General features: G+C 47.0%; 1 protein-coding gene across 6 annotated transcripts in view; it reads left to right on the top strand.

Moving 5' to 3' along the window:
- Positions 1-20405, top strand: part of LOC122475586 (selectin P) — a 41084-nt gene that overhangs the window by 15356 nt on the left and 5323 nt on the right. Inside the window, exons 6-14 of one of the 6 annotated variants that reach the window (XM_043567513.1) lie at positions 4-189; positions 790-975; positions 2699-2884; positions 4776-4961; positions 8610-8795; positions 14725-14910; positions 16281-16493; positions 17737-17922; positions 19372-19491. In XM_043567513.1, coding sequence (XP_043423448.1) covers positions 4-189; positions 790-975; positions 2699-2884; positions 4776-4961; positions 8610-8795; positions 14725-14910; positions 16281-16493; positions 17737-17922; positions 19372-19491 — 1635 coding nt within the window. The remainder of the gene's footprint in view (positions 1-3; positions 190-789; positions 976-2698; positions 2885-4775; positions 4962-8609; positions 8796-14724; positions 14911-16280; positions 16494-17736; positions 17923-19371; positions 19492-20405) is intronic. The other 5 variants (XM_043567514.1, XM_043567516.1, XM_043567515.1 and 2 more) reach the window with 5 other exon arrangements.

Here is a 20405-nt window from a genome sequence, read left to right as displayed (position 1 = left end):
TAGCCGCCCAGTGCCCACCCCTGAAGACTCCTGAGCGAGGAAGCATGACGTGTCTTCCCTCTCCGGAAGCGCTCCAATACCGGTCCAGCTGCCACTTTGCTTGTGAAGAGGGATTTGCATTAGTCGGGCCAGAGGTGGTGCAGTGCACAGCCTCGGGGGTGTGGACAGCCTCACCCCCAGGGTGTGAAGGTGAGTTTCCGGTGGTTGGGGATATGCGACGTCTACCGTGCCAGTCCTTGCTGTTGAGTACAGAGGACGGTGGGGGTCTATGGATAAGCTGGCCTGAATCGCCACAACTTGACTCTCCTTTCCACCTGCCACTTAGTACATCAGGATGGGAAAAGAGGGCCAGGCTCCAGAAAAATCAAGAGGCTGATCTGACTACAAATAAATTTAAAAAGTCCTCCCTTGGCCCAAACTCAGAGCCCTCAAGCAGTTTTCAGAATGGCTCCATTCATAAATTTCACGCAAGCGGGAAAGGATGGCATCTACATCCTTCTAGTGTCTTCTAGATACGAGAAGACCTACCATGACAGGTTTATAGAGATAAAGGAATAGAGGACATTATAAAAACCTTGGAGGAGTCTTTTTTTTTTTTTTTTAAAGATTAAGGTCACCCTGTGGATGGATTGTCCAAGTCTGGACAAATCATCATTAGGGTCTCCTGACCCTTACAGATTCCTAGCTCTACCTGGATTTCCTGGAAGTTATATCATTACTTTCCAGCTGTGGGTCTGGGTTTTCTCCTTCCTTAGTATCTTTCTCTCTGTCCTTGGTTGTTCTCTCTAGTTGTGCGGTGTCCGCTCCTGGAAGCCCCTGGCAAAGGAACCATGGACTGTGTTCATCCCCTCACTGCCTTTGCATATGGCTCCAGCTGCAGATTTGAGTGTGAACCTGGCTATCAAGTGAGAGGCCGGGCCACTCTCCGCTGCATTGGCTCTGGCCAGTGGACCGCACCCTTGCCAGCCTGTGAGGGTAGGATTTTCCTTTAGTAGCCCTCTTCCACCCAGAAAGGGGCCATGGCGCAGTGGAAAGGCTCAGGGTAGCCTCCTTCAGGTTCTGACATTGGAACAGGTTGTTCAGCCTCCAGGAGGCATGGTTTTTTCATCCATGAAATGAGCTAAGGTGCTTTTGTGAGAATGAAGTATATAAAAAGCACACAGTTAAACAGCACGTAGAAAGTAGCTAGCATTAGACTGGGCATTCAATTAACCTTCATTTCTGCCTCGTTTTTTCCCTTTCTGCCTCACTGGCAATACAAGCTGTAGGACAATGTCCTCTACTTGAGAGGAAGCCAGAATGGTGGCTATTAGGACAAAGAGGGGGATTCCCCATTAGCGTTTGGAGGTGACTTTGACAAAGGAGCGAGGCGCGCTGCATCCACGGGGGCCGTGATGCAACCCTAGACGGTTACACAACAGCGCAAAGCTGAATTCTGTGCAGTTGCCTCCTGCCCTCAGCTTCTTTTTTTTTTTTTAATTTTTTTTTTTAACGTTTATTTATTTTTGAGACAGAGAGAGACAGAGCATGAACAGGGGAGGGTCAGAGAGAGGGAGGCACAGAATCTGAAACAGGCTCCAGGCTCTGAGCTGTCAGCACAGAGCCCGACGCGGGGCTCGAACTCACGGACCGCGAGATCGTGACCTGAGCCGAAGTCGGCCGCCCAACCGACTGAGCCACCCAGGCGCCCCTGCCCTCAGCTTCTGAGGCAGAAAGGGTGAATAGGGGAGCAGGAAATTGAAGATTGGATTAGTGAGTGCCCAGGAGATGGAGATCACAAGCCCAACTCTGCTACCGTCCGGATACAAGACGTCAGGGAAGTAACTCATTCCTGAACCTTCCTTTTCTCTTCTGTAAAGAGAGAAGCTCTAGAGGATCTTTGGTTCTTTGATGCTCCGATTCTGTAACAACCAGAGGTCTGAGCCCAGGGTGTGATGGTGGTCTTCACACTCTGAAAAAAAAAACCCAGGAATAGCCTGGAAATGAAATGCTTTATCAAGGAAGCACATGAGGAAACTGGTCTGTATCAGAGCTAAGGCCACTCAGGGCTCAATTCTGTGCAGGAACTGTCCTTGGCCTGCACTCGCCTGGCAATTGAAGTCTGATGACGCTGACATCCTGTGTTTCAGAGATATGGCCCACTCAGGACCATTTTATAAACCTAGCTAATAGGATGTCAACAATAAGCCATGTTATTTCAGCTTTTTCCTTAAACGTCCAGCCTGTTATATATCTCCTCCTGCCTGATCCAGTTCTGCAAATATCATCAGTAAATATTTGAAGAGTACCTTCGAGGTACCAAACATGGCCAGGCTGTGGGACGCAACTAGGAACGGCTAAGCCCAGCCTCAGGGAGACTGTGGTCCAAGGGCAGGACCACAGCAGTCTCCGCACAGTGCAGGGGCTGTGGGGAGCACACTAGGGGAGTCCCTACCCCTGAGCTGCTGGGAGGGGGGCAGTCAGGGAAGGCTTCCTAGGGACAGTGAAGTCTAAGCTGAGATCAAAGGGCAGGTGAGTGACCCAGGCAAAGAGGGCACGGGAAGGTGTTCCAGGCAGTTTCCCTTTTGGAAAAGGGAGGATTCAGGGTTCTGAACGTACTGATAATATGGGTAGGAAGACGCATCTCTTGAGTGGCTCTTGTGAGAAAGAACTGAGCCCTTCCATGACCCAGTTTCAGACGACAACTTTTTCCATTTAGCCATTGCCTGTGAGCCACTGGAGAGTCCGGTTCATGGAAGCACGGATTGCTCCCCACTCTCGGGACCGCTGCCATACAACACCAGCTGTAGCTTCCATTGTGCTGATGGCTTCAGGCTGAAAGGAGCTGACATAGCCCAGTGTACTGACTTGGGACGGTGGACAGCGCCCGCCCCGGTCTGTGAAGGTAATGTGACATCGGCACGTTCCTTCTGTGTCTCTCAGCTTATTATGCAGTTAGCAGTCATTGATTTATTCCTCAGACGTTCACTAAGAACTACCCGGCCCTTTGTGGTGGCCCCAGGGACGAAATGGTGAGCAAAACACCCGTTCGTTACAGCATATTGGAACTCAAGGTGAAGGTTTCACCGATTGAAACCCGCTGAGTGGGTTGGCATGAAGAAGATGGGACTGGGAGGAAGGAATGATGCATGAGGAACAACGTAGAAGAGTAAGGGGCAGGGCATTTAGTCTAGTTCTGTCATTCCCCGGCAACAAGGTTTTGGTCTCTCAGAAGTTCAGTGTCTTCTGTAGAGTGGGAGTATTATTATCTGCCTCACCTACGTGCCTCATTACTGTTGTGAATGAATGTGGGTAAAGAGCAAGCTTGAAATTGCTATGAGTTGAGGGTGCCTCGGTGGCTCAGTTGGTTAAGCATCCAATTCTTGGTTTTGGCTCAGGTCATGATCTCACGGTTCACGAGTTCGAGCCCTGTGTGGGGCTCTGTGCTGACAGCGTGGAGCCTGCTTGGGATTCTCTTTCTCCCTTTCTCTCTGGCACGACCCAGCTCATGCGCTCTCTCTCTCTCTCCCTCTCTCTCTCAAAATAAATAAATTCACTTTAAAAACTCCTAGGGGCGCCTGGGTGGCGCAGTCGGTTAAGCGTCCGACTTCAGCCAGGTCACGATCTCGCGATCCGTGAGTTCGAGCCCCGCGTCGGGCTCTGGGCTGATGGCTCAGAGCCTGGAACCTGTTTCCGATTCTGTGTCTCCCTCTCTCTCTGCCCCTCCCCCGTTCATGCTCTGTCTCTCTCTGTCCCAAAAATAAATAAACGTTGAAAAAAAAATTTTTTTTTTAATTAAAAAAAAAAACAACTCCTATGAGTTTTACAAATGTATGCAAAATGATAATAATGTTACCTTATAAATTATATGTCTGTGATCTGATTTTACAAAGTGACCTTCTTTCAGTAGTTCATGTTTTCAATATTTTGCTCTTATAGGAGAACAAAGACACAGGGAAGTCATTAGGATTATTTTTACGAGGGGTACCCCACACAGAAGTCAGGTCCCAGAAGTGCAATGTTGGCATTTCACGTTGCTATTTACTGGGATCTTTGGGCAATTGATGTGAATCCCCTGCATCTGTGCTGACAGCACAGAGCCCGACGTGGGGCTCAAACTCACAAACTGCAAGGTCATGACCTGAGGTGAGGTCAGATGCTTAACCGACTGGGCCACCGGGTGCCCCCGTGGATTGATTTCTTGCTATTCATTTTGATTACATACTTAGCATAGACTCGTGGGTCCAAAAGTATGAGGTTTAAAAAATTATTCCTGCATATTGCCAAAATGCTTACGATGCCTCAGAATTTTCTTCATAAAATCCTTCATGTGCCATTGTGCCATTTCTCATCCTCCGGTTTAAACATGCCCCGTTCAGAAATCCCTGTTCTTATAAGGGAAGGGAAACAAAAGTCATATAAAAACAGGGAGGGGGACAAAACAGAAGAGACTCAGAAATAGGGAGAACAAAGTGAAGGTTACTGGAGGGGTTGTGGGAGGGGGGGATGGGCTAAATGGGCCAGGGGCACTAAGGAATCTCCTCCCGAAATCATTGTTGTACTCTATCCTAACTAATTTGGATGTAAGTTTTAAAAAATCAATTTTTTTTAAATTAAAAAAATTTTAAATTGAATTCATTTTAAATTAAATTAAATTCATAAATTAATTTTAATTTAATTAAAATTAAAAAAAAAAAGAAATCCCTGCTCTTGGCGCTAGACGGGATTAGGGGTCAAAATGAACGAGAGCTTGTGTGATCCCCAATCCTCACTCCCTTTACTTCCTCACCTCTCAGCGCTGCAGTGTCAGGATCTTCCGGCTCCAGACCAGGCCCAGGTGAACTGCTCCCACCCGTTTGGAGCCTTTCGGTACCAATCCACCTGCAGCTTCTCCTGTGACGAGGGCTTACTCCTGGTGGGAGCAGGCGAGCTGCGGTGCTTGGGTACGGGGACCTGGAGTGCTCCTCCCCCACAATGCCAGGGTAAGCTGAGTTCTCTCCAGCGTCTGGGAAATCCAGGGTAGGCTGCATTTTAAAAGGCTGTATGTTCGCGGCGGTGACCGTCTAGGGGCCAGAAGCTTGAAATGGACCGGAAAATTAAGAAACACTCTTCGTCTTGTGACCCAGTGATCCCAAATGCGGGGCCAGGCAAGTGACACCAGTGGCGGGGTGTCTGGTAATCGGAGCTAGGGAATGGCCCCTGTGCACTCCTTACCAGGACCTTTACTAGGACCTGGAAGCCTCTATCAGGAACCAGGTAGACTGTTCTCATGTGGCTGAAAACAGTGCCTAGAAAGGCCAGAAGGAAAAAAAAAAAAGCTTCAGGATGGCTGTACCAAGGCTGACCCAGCACTCTGCTCCTGGGAACCATGGCGTATGACCTCTGGGTATAACAGTGCAGTAGGAGAGGCAGGATCTACAGGTGCTGCAGATATCCTCCACGATCTGCGTAGGAATGGAGAAATAGACCCAGGGTAAAGTGAAGAGTGATGTAGAAGGAAGCAATGAATCTATAAATGCAAGATTACAGGATCCTCAGTAGAGAAAACATGCATATTCAGCCTCAGCATGTATATCCACACCGTATGGAGCTGAAAAGAAAGCCAGGGTAGTCTGCCAATATTTTAAGAACCAGAACTGTCTCTGGTCATTTGTGTTTGCCAACTGAAGAACAGATAGAGGCTTTTCATACCCCTCGTGCCTTTTTCCACTCAGTGCATCCAGTTTTTCAGGCTTACGGCAATTGCTTTTACGAAGCAGGGTTTTCATTTATAAAAGCTACGGAAAAGTAAGAAATAAAGAAACACACACAAAACAATCGTCTTAAATACTCCCAGCCTGAGATAGGCATGGTTGGCATTCTCGTATGACTTCTTCCAAAATTTTCCCCACTCCTTTTTCCCCTCTATGCAAGTAGTATTTTCGTGATGCAGATTCAATTTTAATAATAAAGTCAAATAGGGATGATACTAGATAATTCTGCATCGTTTGCCTTTGCCTGTCACTTTGCACAGGCTTTCAACATCTGAGTGAAAGCAGGCAGACATGTGTTTTTAATGAAGAGGAAACCACTTGCTGTTCAGATCACACTCAAGTGCACACACAGACACACACACACACACCACAGCTAAGTTAGGACAACAGTGAATGAATGGATGAATGAATGAATGAACTCAGCAGAGTTGGATGTCCTGCACTTCTAGGCATCAGAGAGCAGGCAAGCCACTGGTGCTGGGGTTGAATACACCTTCCAGCAGGGTCTGGAAAGACCAGAGTAAGGCTTGTGATTTCACCTTCTCGGCTTTAATCCTGGCTACATTGCAAACTGGATACATTCCAAAGTCCATGGAACTTTGGGGAAGAACTTGGAGTCCCCTAAGAGGGTTATCACAGGGATTAGAATTCTTCCATAGAATTCTATCACAGTAATCCGAATTACAGTTCGTAGCCTCACATTGTCCTGCCTGTGTTTCACAGCAACGAGGTTGACACTCACCACAGCTTCCTGTGACCTCCCAGTTCCCTTCTGCTTTTAGTTCTTTGTTTACTCCGACTGAACTTTCTCCTATTATTGCCGGGTGAGATCAAGTGAAATACCTGAATGTGGGCTGGGCAGGAAGGCACCACGAGGCTTGCAATCCACTGGCTGATGTAAGACTTATGAGAGAGTGTTATCAGACAGTTTCCCTTTTCAGTGTCCCCTTTGCCCTGTTGCCTTCTGACATGCACCCCAGCTATCAGCAGGCACGGCCACAAAAGCTGGACACGGACTCCAGGTCATCGAGACCCTCCTTTGTGTCCTTACAGTCTTCTTGTCTCCTCTCCTCTCTCCCACCCCACACACATACACACTGAACACAGAAAGACGTTTCAGGTGGCAGAAAATGCCTAGATCTTTGGGAAAGTCGATCAGACCGAGGAGAATGTACCTGGAGAGAGAAAGAGGTGAAGGGAAGAGAAAGGTATAAAAGCTGCGCTTGGAACCTCAGGCAGTTCAAAGTCAGCGGCTGGAGAATGGCCCCAGGTTCAGACCTGCTGTCACTGACTATGGTTCTGTCAAAGCAAACAGTGAAAAAGAAACACCCTAAACCATACGTTTTCTCAGTCTTCATTTTTAAATGTCACCACGTTGAATCTGGACTTTATAGTTTCATTAGTTGGCAATATTAACATTTACACACAGAGTGTTTTTGTTTTTGTAAAAATTTTGGAAGGTATGCAATGCTATTCTCTACATTTTCTTTTTTGAATTATTTAATTTAATTTAATTTAATTTAATTTTATTTTGTTTTATTTTATTTTATTTTATTTTGGGGGGGGGGCAGACAGAGAATCCCAAGGAGGCTCCACTTAGCACAGAGCCGCACACAGGGCTCAATCCCGTAACTGTGAGATCACGACCTGAGCTGATATCAAGAGTTGGATGCTCAACCGACTGAGCCACCCAGGTGCCCCTATTCTCCACATTTTTAAAGCGAAGAGATTGAGGCTCAGAGAGGTTAAGTGACTTGCCTAAAGTCACAGAGCATGATCTCCAACCCAAGCAAATGCCCTGGAGCCTCAAACTCTATATGCATAAACTACGGTAAAGAGCCATGAGATCTAATTTACCTTTCTTTGTAGGTGAACATGTATAGTCACTGGGGCTGGTCCCTGTAGGATGACATTGGTGGAAAGAGCTTTTGCAGATGGCCAGTTACGTTATGTGCCTACCGCATGTCAATGACTTAAAAAATATTTTCAAACTTAATTTTTACATATGATTTAACTAGCTTATTATTTTATAACTGAGGAGCCCTGCAAGGCAAGGAGTATTATGTTTCCCATTTCATAGATGAAGCAACTGAGGTTCAGAAAAGTCTAGAGACACATTGCTAATAAGTAACAGAGCCAGGGTTTAGACCCGGATTCTTTATACTCCTTGGTTGGGGAAGGTAGATTTTGTGGGAGGAGAAAGTATTTTACTTTGTTTTCCTACTTCCAGTCATTTGTCATTGTTTTCTGGCAAGGTCACTAGGTCCCTTTCTGAAGGTGTCAAGGAAGCAGCCACTTCCACTCCTGTGCGGGGACAACTGAAATGAGCTGTGTCACTATCTTCCCAAAGCACCAGTTCCTTTTCAAATGACCTTGAGGGACTCCTGGGTGGCTCAGTCAGTTCAGCATCTGACTTTGGCTCAGGTCAGGATCTCACAGTTCATGAGTTCAAGCCCGATGAGAGGACATCTGGCTCTGTGCTGACAACTCAGAGCCTGGAGCCTACTTCTTCAGATCCTGTGTCTCCCTCTCTCTCTGCTCCTCTCCCACTCATGCTTGGTCTCTCTCTCAAAAATAAATAAGATTAAAAACAACAACAGCTTTAAAATGACCTCTAAAGCGCCCTGTGGGTGAAGGTTCCAGAATGCCAATCAACTGTCGGTCACTATTTTATACAACCACGACCTCTACCTGGTGATAAAGCGGCATGAAATTCAAACGATCATATCTAACCGAATGCTGCCCCTGTGGATTCAGCACGCACATGCACACAACACACACGCACGCACACACATGCACACATACACAGCGCACACGCTGATGTCAGGTTGCCGTGTTCTAAAATGATCCTTCTCTCCTGTACCATGTTCTGGGTAGCCTTTACCTGCACACCTCTGCTAAGCCCTCGGAATGGAACAATGACCTGTGTCCAGCCTCTTGGAGATTCCAGTTATAAGTCCAGATGCCAATTCACCTGTGATGAAGGATTCTCTTTATCTGGACCAGAAATATTGGATTGTGCTCCATCTGGACATTGGACAGGTCCCCCACCAACATGTGAAGGTAGGATCGTGGGTGTGTCCTTTCTTACGGCTTCTCGGATAATATTATAGAATGAAGAATCACCAGGGATTCATGTAAAACTGTTCTTAAGCTAAAGGAAACACCCTCTCCACAGAGCATTGGTAATCTCTGTCTCTCTCTCTTTGAATATTCTCCTAACTTAAAACATTGCGCAGTTTTATAAAGCATTTTAATTGTCATCATGACACTTGATGTTTACCACCGTTCTGAAATATAACGAGGAAAGGCAGTATCCTCTCCATTTTCCGGAAGAGAAGCAGAGGCTCAGAGAGGTTAAGTAACTCGCTGAAAGTCACAGGTTCACAAGTGATGAAGTTCAGCTATGTCCCTGGGACTTTGACTTCCTTATCAAGTCTTTTTCTGCGGACTTAATTTATCCCTCCATGCACCGTCCGTGAGCACTGCTAATGCCTAGGCACCGAGCTTATGCAAGGATGCGGATGATTTCATCCTGGCCCCTTGAGGATCTCAGTCTACTCACGCGCCTCTCTCCTGGCTCTGCCTCCATGTGGATTACGAGGTCCCTGAGGACAGGAACCGTGCCTTCTTCATCTTCGTGTCCCTGCAGCAATTAGAATCAAAGTGGCTGTGTGACAAATGCCGCTCAGCTGAAGCTTATCATTGACTGGTTACATTTGCTCAAGCACAAGCCCTATTGCCAGTGGATTGGAGGAGCTGGATCCTATCTATCTTTGTCTCCCCCAAAACATCTGGCTACGAGTTCCTAGCATATTGTGTGCTCTAAAATAGGAGTTTGCCGAAGTAATTAATTCATAGCTCGCATTTACTTTCCAAAGGCCCCAGTGGCCCAAGTTATTGTTCAGTGTGCTCAGTAATAATAAGACCAGCACTAATAGCCAATGTTTATTGCTTGCGTAATAAGTAGCAGCTATTTCACAGGCAGGATCTCATTCAATCCACATGACAACCTTGAACATGGTTATTATGATCCCCATTTTAATGTTTGTTTTTGAGAGGCAGAGAGAGACAGAGCGTGAGTGGGGGAGGGACAGAGAGAGAGGGAGACACAGAATCCAAAGCGGGCTCCAGACTCTGAACTATCAGCACAGAGCCCGACGCGGGGCTTGAACCCACGAACTGTGAGATCGTGACCTGAGCCGAAGTCAGACGCTTATCCTACTGAGCCACCCAGACGCCCCACGATCCCCATTTTAAAGAAGAGGAAACAGAGACTTTGAGAGGATCCACAGCAGGCAAAGGCCAAGTAGCTGGGCAGTATGGAGCTGGACTCCAACCCAGGTCTCACCTGATTAAAGGGCTGGTGTTTTCACCACTACCCTGCACTGCCACCCTGTGGCAGCATTCCGAAGTCCCTTGTCGGTCTCCTAAGGGCGCTCTTTTCCACTGGCCAGGTTGCCACTCTAAGGGTTGAAATTGACTTCAGAGATGGCAGTGCCTGGTGATCAGACAAGAGAGAATGTTGATAGAAATCTATCAGTTATATGGGGGAAAAAAAAGCTAAAATATCGTTTATTCCTTCTTGTGGAATGAATGCTAGATTAATACCCAAAGAACTGTATCGCTCTTCCCCAAAGTCCTGAGCCATAAAAGTCCCATCGCACCCGTGGGCTTCAGTTTTCTGGATTCCAAAAGGAGAGGAGTGGACGCAATCATGTCTGAGTTGTCTCTTGTGGTCAAGAATTCTGGGGTTAAAGACGTAGAATGCTGCCATCTGCTGTCAGAACGCTATACTACAGGCACCTGAGGAATCTAGACCATTTACGGGGGATTTACACTAAGGGTTTGTGCTTCCTCACTTGGTTTTCATTTGCTCATCCACCTATTCCATTGACATTTACCGTGAGTTCTGTTTTCCCACATTCTGTGGTAAGGCTAAAGAATAAAAAAACGCCTAAGAACTATCTCACTAAAATTTGAAATCATACATGCAACCACTATGGTTGTTATAACTCTATTCTCTGAAGCCCGTCCCCCCCATACACACACCCTGCCAGCCCCCTGTCCTCCACGAGAGGAGGCATTTGCCCCCCACCAAGCAGACCAGCCCCACCTGGGGCCTAGAACCAGTCCTGACCACGGACAGCAGCCTTAGCCAACAGCAGGCCTCCGATTCCTCAGCCTTGTCAGAGCCTGATCTTGAGCTCTGGTTTTTGGCCCTGTGTTTGCACCCCTCTCTCCAAATGCATTCTCTAGATGTGGGCAAAGAGTCCCTCTTTTTTTTCTTACGTGCCTGAACCCATAAAGTTTTAACCCTTCAACATTGACCCCGGAACCCTGATTTTTGCACAGTTTTGCAGCATCCTAGGTTGTATCAGAGGGTGTGGTGTGAGGGCCACCAAGTTAGCATGGCCAGTGTGGCAGTGGAACGTTCGGTCTCTCACGTCAGAGTGCAGTGAGAGATTTCCTTCTTGAGTGGTTCCGCAGACATTTCCTTTCGAGTTAGAACACCAGTTCCTGGCCTTCTGGGACTTGGGCGCTGCCTGATATCCCACTCTCCTCACTGCCTTAGTCCTCTGGGACCCAGAGTCCTTTCCGGAATTGCTTACATCTGGTTGCTATGACCCTCAGGTCCCCAACTGTCAGGGCACTATCTTGATTCAGACCACGGCTCTCCTCATCACTTAGTCATTGACGCTCTGGAGACCGTATTTGGACGCTGGACCCAACTCCTAATCATCAGCCTCCCCCTAGTGGGGAAAGGAGGTCCTTGTTCCAAGTCCCAGTCCCAGCTCTGCCCTTTCGGCCATGTCCCTGCTCACCCAAGTCCTATAATATAGCACACAAGTACCCTCTAAGCTCTGGCCTGGCTTGCGTCTCTGTTTTTCTCTCCCCTCCTCCAACATTTCTCTGACTCCATGGGGGTCAGAGTGTTCCCCATGGGGGAACCTCCATGGGGGTTCCAAGTGTTCATTTCAAAACTTGGAGTCTAGAACAGCCAACTTGGTTAAACTCATTATTTACACTGTATCTTCTTTCCAAAAGTTTCCTGACAGAAACGATATCTAACTCAAAAGAGATAATACAAAGAAACAGAGAAGAATTAACTAAATCTGTCTAAAATAATACAAACCAGTATGCTGTCAGGTGACGACAGAGTGCCAGTGGACCCGACAATTTATGCATTGACGTGCAATCACATACACTTACTTCATGGGTTACAGGAAGATATCCGTGAAGGTGGTTGTGGTAGACAGCGCTGTCTCAGAAGTCCATGAAGATAGAGCACTAATCATGTGATAAAAGCAATCCTTATCTGTTTTCTATTCTTCTTGTAATCACTCAGGTTTGGGGACAGTTTTACAGGAGGCTTAAGAATAGGGCTATTTTTTCAAGTTACCCAAGAGGTCATTCTTTGGTAAAAATCTCTTCCTCTACGTCTGCCCTCAGCTCTTCCACAGATGTAGTTCGGCCATGTTTGCCGGGAGCCCATGATGTTCCAGATGGGAGTTAGACTTCCCGTGTACCTCATCAAGGCTGCCTCAGGCAGGAAAACCTACTTCCGCACTTGATTCAAAGTCAAATCCTTACATTTATTTAGAGGCCTTTGTTTGGGCGAGGTTAATTCTTACCTAAGAGGGTTCAGAGACTTTCACATACAAAACAAAAACAAAAACAAAAACAAACCAAAAAAACCACACACACACACACACACACACACACACACACCTGTATCGACAACCTTGGCGGAACAAGACGGACAAAACGCAGACGAAAGCAAGAGCCCCAAGTGGATTTAATGCTGCGGCAATTCTCTTTGTGTACTGAAAGTCACTTGAATCAATTTTTTAAAACAGTCACTTCTCTTCAGACCAGCTAAAAACACTTGTTAGAATGCATCCAAATTAAACTGTGCTCATGGGCTTTTTTGTTCATTTGACAAACGTTTCTGGAGCCCCTACAATGTGCCAGACCCTGTCCCGTGGATGCGGTGTTGAAAAGATGACAAGGTCCCTGCTCTCCTGCCGCTGACATTGTGCATTTCCTGGGGTTTGAGAATGAAATCCCAAGAGTCTGAAAAAGTTGTTTTAGTGAAAATGTTCACAGATGATTTAATGTCTGTGACGTACACCAATAGATTTTTTAAATTTTTTGTAATGTTTATTTTTGAGAGAGAGAGAGAGAGAGAGAGAGACAGAGCGTGAGTGGGGGAGGGGCGGAGAGAAAGAGGGAGACACAGAATCCCAAGCAGGCTTCAGGCTCTGAGCTGTCAGCACAGAGCCCGACGTGGGGCTCAAACCCATGGGCCACGAGATCATGAGCTGCGTGAAAGTTGGACGCTTAATCCATGAGCCACCCAGGAGCCCCACCAATAGATATATTTAATAGATGTTTGGTAAATGAAATTGACCTGCCAACATACATTTGTTAATTACTCAAGAATCTGAGCACTCTAAACTGGAATTCAGTGTGTTACCTCAGTTATTTGAGTGGACTCAGGCAATGAGGATCCACAATCTTTTGGTGGATAGCCTGTCACCGGAAAACACGTGGGATGATATGGAAAGGCCAGAAATATCACATTCCCGTGAAGTAATTACCTAGGACTTCACGAGGTTTTATTTTCTTTTGCTTTTAAGGCAAAAGTGCTAAGCAAAATGAGCCTGACTGACCGAGGCACTGCTTTCAGAAAGCTTGGATTTAAAGAAAGAGTAGGGGCGCCTGGGTGTCTCGGTTAAGCGTCCAACCCTTGATTTCGGCTTCAGGTCATGATCTCACAGTTCATGAGTTCGAGCCCCACTGTCAGTGCGGAGCCCGCTTGGGATTCTCCCCCTCCCCTCTCTCTGCCCCTCCCTTGCATGCTCACTCTCTCTCTCTCTCTCTCTCTCTCAATAAATGAACAAATAAGTAAATGAAAAGAATAGTCACTCAGTTTGTCAAATATTTGATAATAAATAACAGTCTTATGTCAGAATGTAATGGAGAAAAAGACATGATCCTAACAGAAATATACAACTGCAATAATTTGTAAAATGATTTTGAAGGGAATGGTTTATTAAATTAAAAATTCCTGTATTCATCCACTTGGCAAACGATTGCCGAACACTAGCTCTTGAGCCCCTGAAGCGTGAGCTGTGAAAGACACAAAGTCTTATGGCTCTTGGGTTTTAGAAGCGTTCCATCCAGTAGGTGAGGGGAGACATGGCATGTGGTAAGACAACATAGGAGTTCAGACGAAAAACTGATGCGTTCGTAGGAGAAGGCCTTTAGGCTGCGCTGGTCAGGAGACGCTCTGCGGAGGCTGCATTCAGTCGGATCCTCCAGGATGGGTGGGATTTTTTTTCAATGAAAACGGAAAGAAATTCAGGGCAGCATGAGCCAAGAACGAGAGGCAAGTCCACATGAAGTCAGTTCAGGGAATTTCCAGGGACTAATCTAGCTTAGCCAGGAGCTCTTCCGCTTTCCTGTTCTATGGAACTGTGGTATTTGAAAAAAAAAAAAAAAAAAAAAAGCAGCCTGAGGATCCAAATGGAAGCAAAAGTTTAGGACAGAGGACGGTCATTGTGTTTTTAGATATGTTGAATTTGAGGAGATGGCAGGCTACCTAAGAAGAAGCGGCCTCGGGCAGGGCAGAAGTGAGTCCTGGACTGAACCCATCCAGACTGGATAGGGAGAGCCATGGGAGGCACAGGCGCAGAGGGAAAAGGATAAAACTGTGGGTTCTTCAGTGTGACTGCTTAAAGCCTTGACTTCATTTTTGTCCCTCCTACCTACACTTCCCCCTGTGCGCCCGCCATCCCTCCTCCTGCCTCTGTAGTAAATGGCCTGTGTCCTATTTTTTGTGGGACACCTGCCGCCTAGCAAAACACCTGACCTAGTAGGTGCTCAATAAGTGTTTGTTCAATAGATGAATGAATGAATGAATTCAGTGCAAAACTGGCTTCTGAGGAAACTTGAAGATTGTGACCTAATTTCTTTGACTCTCCAGCCATCAAGTGCCCAGAATTATTTGCCCCAGAGCAGGGAAGCCTGGCTTGTTCTGACACCCGCAGAGAATTCAGTGTTGGCTACACCTGCCATTTCTCCTGTAACAAGGGCTTTAAGCTGGAGGGATCTAATGATGTTGAATGCACAGCTTCCGGAAAATGGACAGCACCTCCACCAACCTGCAAAGGTAAAATACACTCACTGAGACCACTCTTCTTCTGGAAACTTCTTCAAAAGTAACAAAAGCCCATATAAGCTCTTACTATGTGACGGGTATGCGTGATTGCCTTATTATCGTGAAAGCTTTGTTTCTTGTTATGAAATATCTGTTGGGATCTAGGAAACATAGCCTATGGATTTAAGAATTTATAAGGAGTGACAGGACTTCTCACTTTTGTGAAATAAAAGATATATTGGTGCTGTTTTCTTTTTCCTTCTTTTGAGAGAGAGAGAGAGAGAGAGCATGTGCACACATACACACGAGCTGGGGAGGAGCAGAGGGAGAGAGAGAGAGAGAGAGAGAGAGAGAGAGAGAGAGAGAGAGAATCTTAAGCAGGCTCCCTGCCCAGCACAGAGCCCAACGCAGGGCTCGAGCTCACAACTGTGAGACCATGACCTGAGCCAAAACCTAAGCCATGACGCTTAACCGACTGAGCCATCCAGGCTCCCTGAAGTTATATTTATTCTTTTTTTGTTAAATGTTTATTTTTTGAGGTAACGTGAGAGACAGAGTGCACGTGGCGGGGGGGGGGGGGGGTGCAGACAGAGGGAGACACAGAATCCGAAACAGGCTCCAGGCTCCGAGCGTTCAGCACAGAGCCTGACGAGGGGCTTGAACTCACGAGCTGTGAGATCATGACCCGAGCCGAAGTCGGACGCTTACTCGACTGAGCCACTCAGGCACCCCAATTCTTAAGCAGAAATTTTCTTTCGTAATTTTGGCCTCTTTTGCTCAGAGACCTTTACTGAGTCGATTGCATGTTCTCCATGTATTCATTGTGATGAGAAGTACAAGGCGTGGGGTCACTAACTCAGTTTTTCAAATCAAGGAACTGAGAGAGAGGTCATGAGCATCTTTCTGTGACATGGAAAGTCAGCGACAAAGCCAGTGGCATCGTGCATACCTTACATTTCGTGCTGACCTTTGACCAGCAGGCAATGCCACGTCCCAATGAAGCAGCGAGGGCAGGCAATTGGCCTGTGTGTATTTTGCTTTCTACTGAATTTCTACCTTTTGGCACCAAATCTTCCCTTTCTTTCTTTCTTTTTCTTTTTTTTTTTTCTTTTGTCAATATTGGTAACATTGACCTCATGCCCCACACCCCGTTCTTCCTGGGGCCTAGAGCATTACCTCCCCAAGGGTATTTTTCAGTATTTTTTTTTTCTCACCTGGTTTTCCATACCTGAGATCGCCAATTTTCCTCAACGTCCTTGAGGAGCTGCCGCTAGAGCCTTCGTTGCTACAGAAAGAGCGGAAGGCGCTCACGCCACGTCAGTCTTCACCCCGTTACGCCCCGTGTGACTGGGATCTCTCTAAATGGAAACGCTTTTTCACAGCAGGTGTGGCATCAGCTCCTGTCTCAGAGGTTCGATGCCCAGCCCTCATCACTGTGGAGCAGGGAACAGTGTCCTGTAGGCATGGTCTGGGAACCTTTGGCCCGAATACCACGTGTTACTTTGGATGCCACGCTGGATTCACCCTCACGGGAGGCCGTGCTCTCAGATGCAGGCCTTCGGGACAATGGACGGCGGGAGCTCCCAAGTGCAGAGGTAATGGCAATGGGGCAGGCGGTTCGGGTGCTATCTTCCAGCTGGCGCCCACGCACAGCGTCGCACCTACCTGTTGAAATCGAATCCAGCCCCAACGACCCCTTCACGTGTCGGCTCCTCGGTGAAGTCCCCACCGATCCCGGTGAGAGGTAACCTGCCGCAGGCGTGTCGCCGCTCCCCTTGCGGTGTCACAAGCGAGTGGCCTGCTCTCGCAGACGTAAGGGAGGAAACGCTTGTAAAATGTCCAAGTGTGTGAGGACAGCAAGTTGTGAAATACGCGCTGCCGTTCCACGAATTATGTGATAGCGTGAACATGCCGTATTTTCATAGCTGGAACCTGAATGAAAAGATATGCCATGTATGATACCTCTGGAAGAGCTGTCACCCCCTGCGGGAAGTACCGTGTCTCTCCCGTCTTTGTATTCCCCATGAAGCACAGGAACAGCGCTTTGTAAATGTCACCATTTCTCAAGAATGTTTATTTGAGTTCAACTTTATTTCCTGAGCTTTAGTTTCCTATCTACAAATTAGGGACAATAACCCAAAGTTCCCTGAAGATAAGTTTGATTTTTTTTTTTTAACGTTTATTTATGTTTGAGAGAGAGAGAGAGACGGAGAGAGTGCAAGTGGGGGAGGGGGAGAGAGAGAGAGGGAGACACAGAATCCCAAGCAGGCTCCAGGCTCCGAGCTGTCAGCCCAGAGCCCGAGGCGGGGCTCGAACCCAGGAACCATGAGATCATGACCTGAGCTGAAGTCGGACGCTCAACCGACTGAGCCACCCAGGCGCCCCTCCCTGAAGAAAAGTTTAAAGGGGGTGACATTCTCTACTTCATTCAAACTTCCAGAGGCCAGCCATGCTGAACGCTTAGCAAGTGTCTCGATAGACACGTGCTGCCATGCCAGCAAATTGCCCATGGCAGTAAGAATAACATTTAGAACAGCGGTGCTTTTGAGAAGCCAAATACTGAAAATAGTATTTTTGTAGGTAAGATTGATGGAACCACTAGGAGGTATTTATTGAATTCTCCCTCCTGGTTCTTCAGCTGTCATCCTCTGAGCGGACATCTCAGTATGTGTGATCTTGGAGGAGCTGCTGTGAATGTCAGCAGTGGCTCATCTCCTTTCTGATCGTTCACATTCCTACCCCAGCTGCTGGCAACGCTAGCCAGGTCACAAATGAAACCAGAATCTCTGTTACCTTCCTTCTAAATGTTTGTTTTTCCCGCATTCCTTCTTTCTGCAGCCGTCAAGTGCTCTGAGCTGCATGTTACCGAGCCAGGCACGATGAACTGCTCCAACCCCTGGGGAAATTTCAGCTACGGCTCAACCTGCAGCTTCCATTGTCCAGAAGGCCAGTTACTTAATGGCTCAGCAAGAACCACATGCCAAGAGAATGGCCAGTGGTCAACCCCCATGCCAACCTGCCAAGGTATATTTTCCATATGGATTAGGAAGTCATTTGATAAGGAACATAACAAAATCAGTATTCCTTTTCTGTATATTTCTTTAATTTTTTTTTCTTTCTTTAGTTTAGAGGAGAGGGCATAAGTGGGGGAGAGGGGCAGCAGGAGAGGGAGAGAGAGAGAGAGAGAGAGAGAGAGAGAGAGAGAGAGAGAATCTCAAGCAGGCTCCACACTCAGCACGGAGCCTGATGTGGGGCTTGATCTCATGACCCTGTGATCATGACCTGAGCTGAAATCAAGAATCAGATGCTCAGCCAAGGGAGCCACCCAGGTGCCCCTGGTCTGTGTATTTCCGACAGTGGTCTCACTTTCACTGGGTTTCCCCTATGTTTAATAAATATTTCACAATGAATCAAGCAGAATCTCCTTGCCTCCTGCAGAGCAGTGGGAATTAAATTCAATGACTCTACAGACAATCCCCACTCCAGTGCGGAGCTCAGATTTGTCAGATGCACCCTCTCATGTCTTTATAACCTGTGTGTAATAAATACATCTTGAAGTTTCAGAACGTTTTTAATGGGAGGTTATTTCGTGAAGATTCCTAATTAATGATCTCAGAAGAATTTTCTGTACCACACGCCTCTAAAAACACACGGGGGGCGCCTGGGTGGCGCAGTCGGTTAAGCGTCCGACTTCAGCCAGGTCACCATCTCGCGGTCCGTGAGTTCGAGCCCCGCGTCGGGCTCTGGGCTGATGGCTCGGAGCCTGGAGCCTGTTTCCGATTCTGTGTCTCCCTCTCTCTCTGCCCCTCCCCCGTTCATGCTCTGTCTCTCTCTGTCCCAAAAATAAATAAACGTTGAAAAAAAAATTTAAAAACACATGGATCTGTTTAAATGAAGCTTCATCTGTTTGTAAGGCTTATCTCACCCACCTTCCTTTTTCTTTTTCATTTTTTTCTCTACGGCTTGTCAGGACTACCTTTTGTTGCATAACTAAGTCTTTGATTGCCAAAGAAAAAAAATTAGCCATGGTTTATTTTATTTGCTTAAGTTTCTACTTCTTTAATCATTTAATTCACATTTTTTTAGATTTTTATTTTTATTTTTTTAGTATAATTTATTGTCAGGTTGGTTTCCATAGAACACCCAGTGCTCATCCCAACAAGTGCCCTCCTCCCTGCCCATCACCCACTTGCCCCTCTCCCCCACCCCCTGTAATCCTTTCATCCACTTTATTAGGGCCCCTTCACCTGACTCCGTTGGAAATTATGTTTGATGCTGAAGCATTAGGAATAGAACTGGGCCCCGGTTAGCATTCTATTGCAGTAGTCTTATGGCTTCCGGATGTCTGGCGCCAGGCTGTCAGCACAGGACTTGATCTCACAGCTCCGAGGCCCTTCTCGGGGCCCTTCTGGAAGAATGATGGTCTTCTGCACAACATGCTTCTCATGCCCTGCGTGTATGTTTGTTTTGCAGCGGGGCCGCTGACTATCCAGGAAGCCCTGACTTACTTTGGCGGGGCAGTGACTTCTACAATAGGTTTGGTGACGTGTGGGACCCTCCTGGCTCTCCTAAGAAAGCGTTTCAGGCAAAAAGGTAAATAGGAAAGAGTCTTCTCCTTCTTTTCTTCTTTAGCGTCATGGGGGAGGGGCCATGAAACCACAGCGTCAGGAGTTCATGTTTGAAAACATGTTTGCGTTCAAAGGAAACAAGCCCAAGAGAAGTTATCTTGGGAACTGACCTCGCATCAGAATCACCTTTATAAAAAAATTACAGGGGCGCCCGGGTGGCTCAGTCGGTTGGGCGTCCGACTTCGGCTAGGGTCATGATCTCACCATCCATGAGTTCGACCCCTGCGTCGGGCTCTGGGCTGACAGCTCGGAGCCCGGATCCTGCTTCTGATTCTGTGTCTCCCTCTCTCTCTGCCCCTCCCCTGCTCACACTCTGTCTCTCTCTGTCTCAAAAAAATAAATAAAAACATTTTTAAAAAATTTTAAAAATACAGATCCTTATAAAGAGAGATCTGGAAATTGGTCTGGAAAACTGAATTTCTCAAAAGCCCTCCCCTCCAAATTCTGATGATGCCCCTTGGCCCATTGGCATTTGGAGGCCTCAGGTCTAGGTAACCTTAGTTACCACCAAGACCAACTGGAAAGGACCGTGCTTCCCTCCTCATCTTTCTTTCATGCAATAGTCATTTATTGGCCGGCAGTGCTCGGTAGTGGGACCCAGGGTAATGGCCATGATGTTAAAGACTGTGCAAGCCCAGTAGGGAGACGGATAAGTGAAATCTAAGCTAATGCTGAAGTAGTGCCTGTGTGAGGCCAAAACACACCCTGGATATGACTGGAACACAAAAGAGAGGTGTCCCAACCGAACTGATAGGTCTGCAAAGGCCCCTTTAAGCTCTACCTTGGAAGAATAAGAAGGATTTCCCTAAAGGGAAATCAATGGAAATAGAGTTCCAGCAGAGAGAATGGTGTGTGGAAAGACCTGAAAGGGGTAAGTGG

The sequence above is a fragment of the Prionailurus bengalensis genome, chromosome E4, assembly GCF_016509475.1.
Source record: "Prionailurus bengalensis isolate Pbe53 chromosome E4, Fcat_Pben_1.1_paternal_pri, whole genome shotgun sequence".
In the NCBI taxonomy this organism is placed as follows: domain Eukaryota; kingdom Metazoa; phylum Chordata; class Mammalia; order Carnivora; family Felidae; genus Prionailurus; species Prionailurus bengalensis.
Note: the sequence above shows the minus strand (reverse complement) of the source record. Positions and strands in the feature narration are given on the sequence as shown.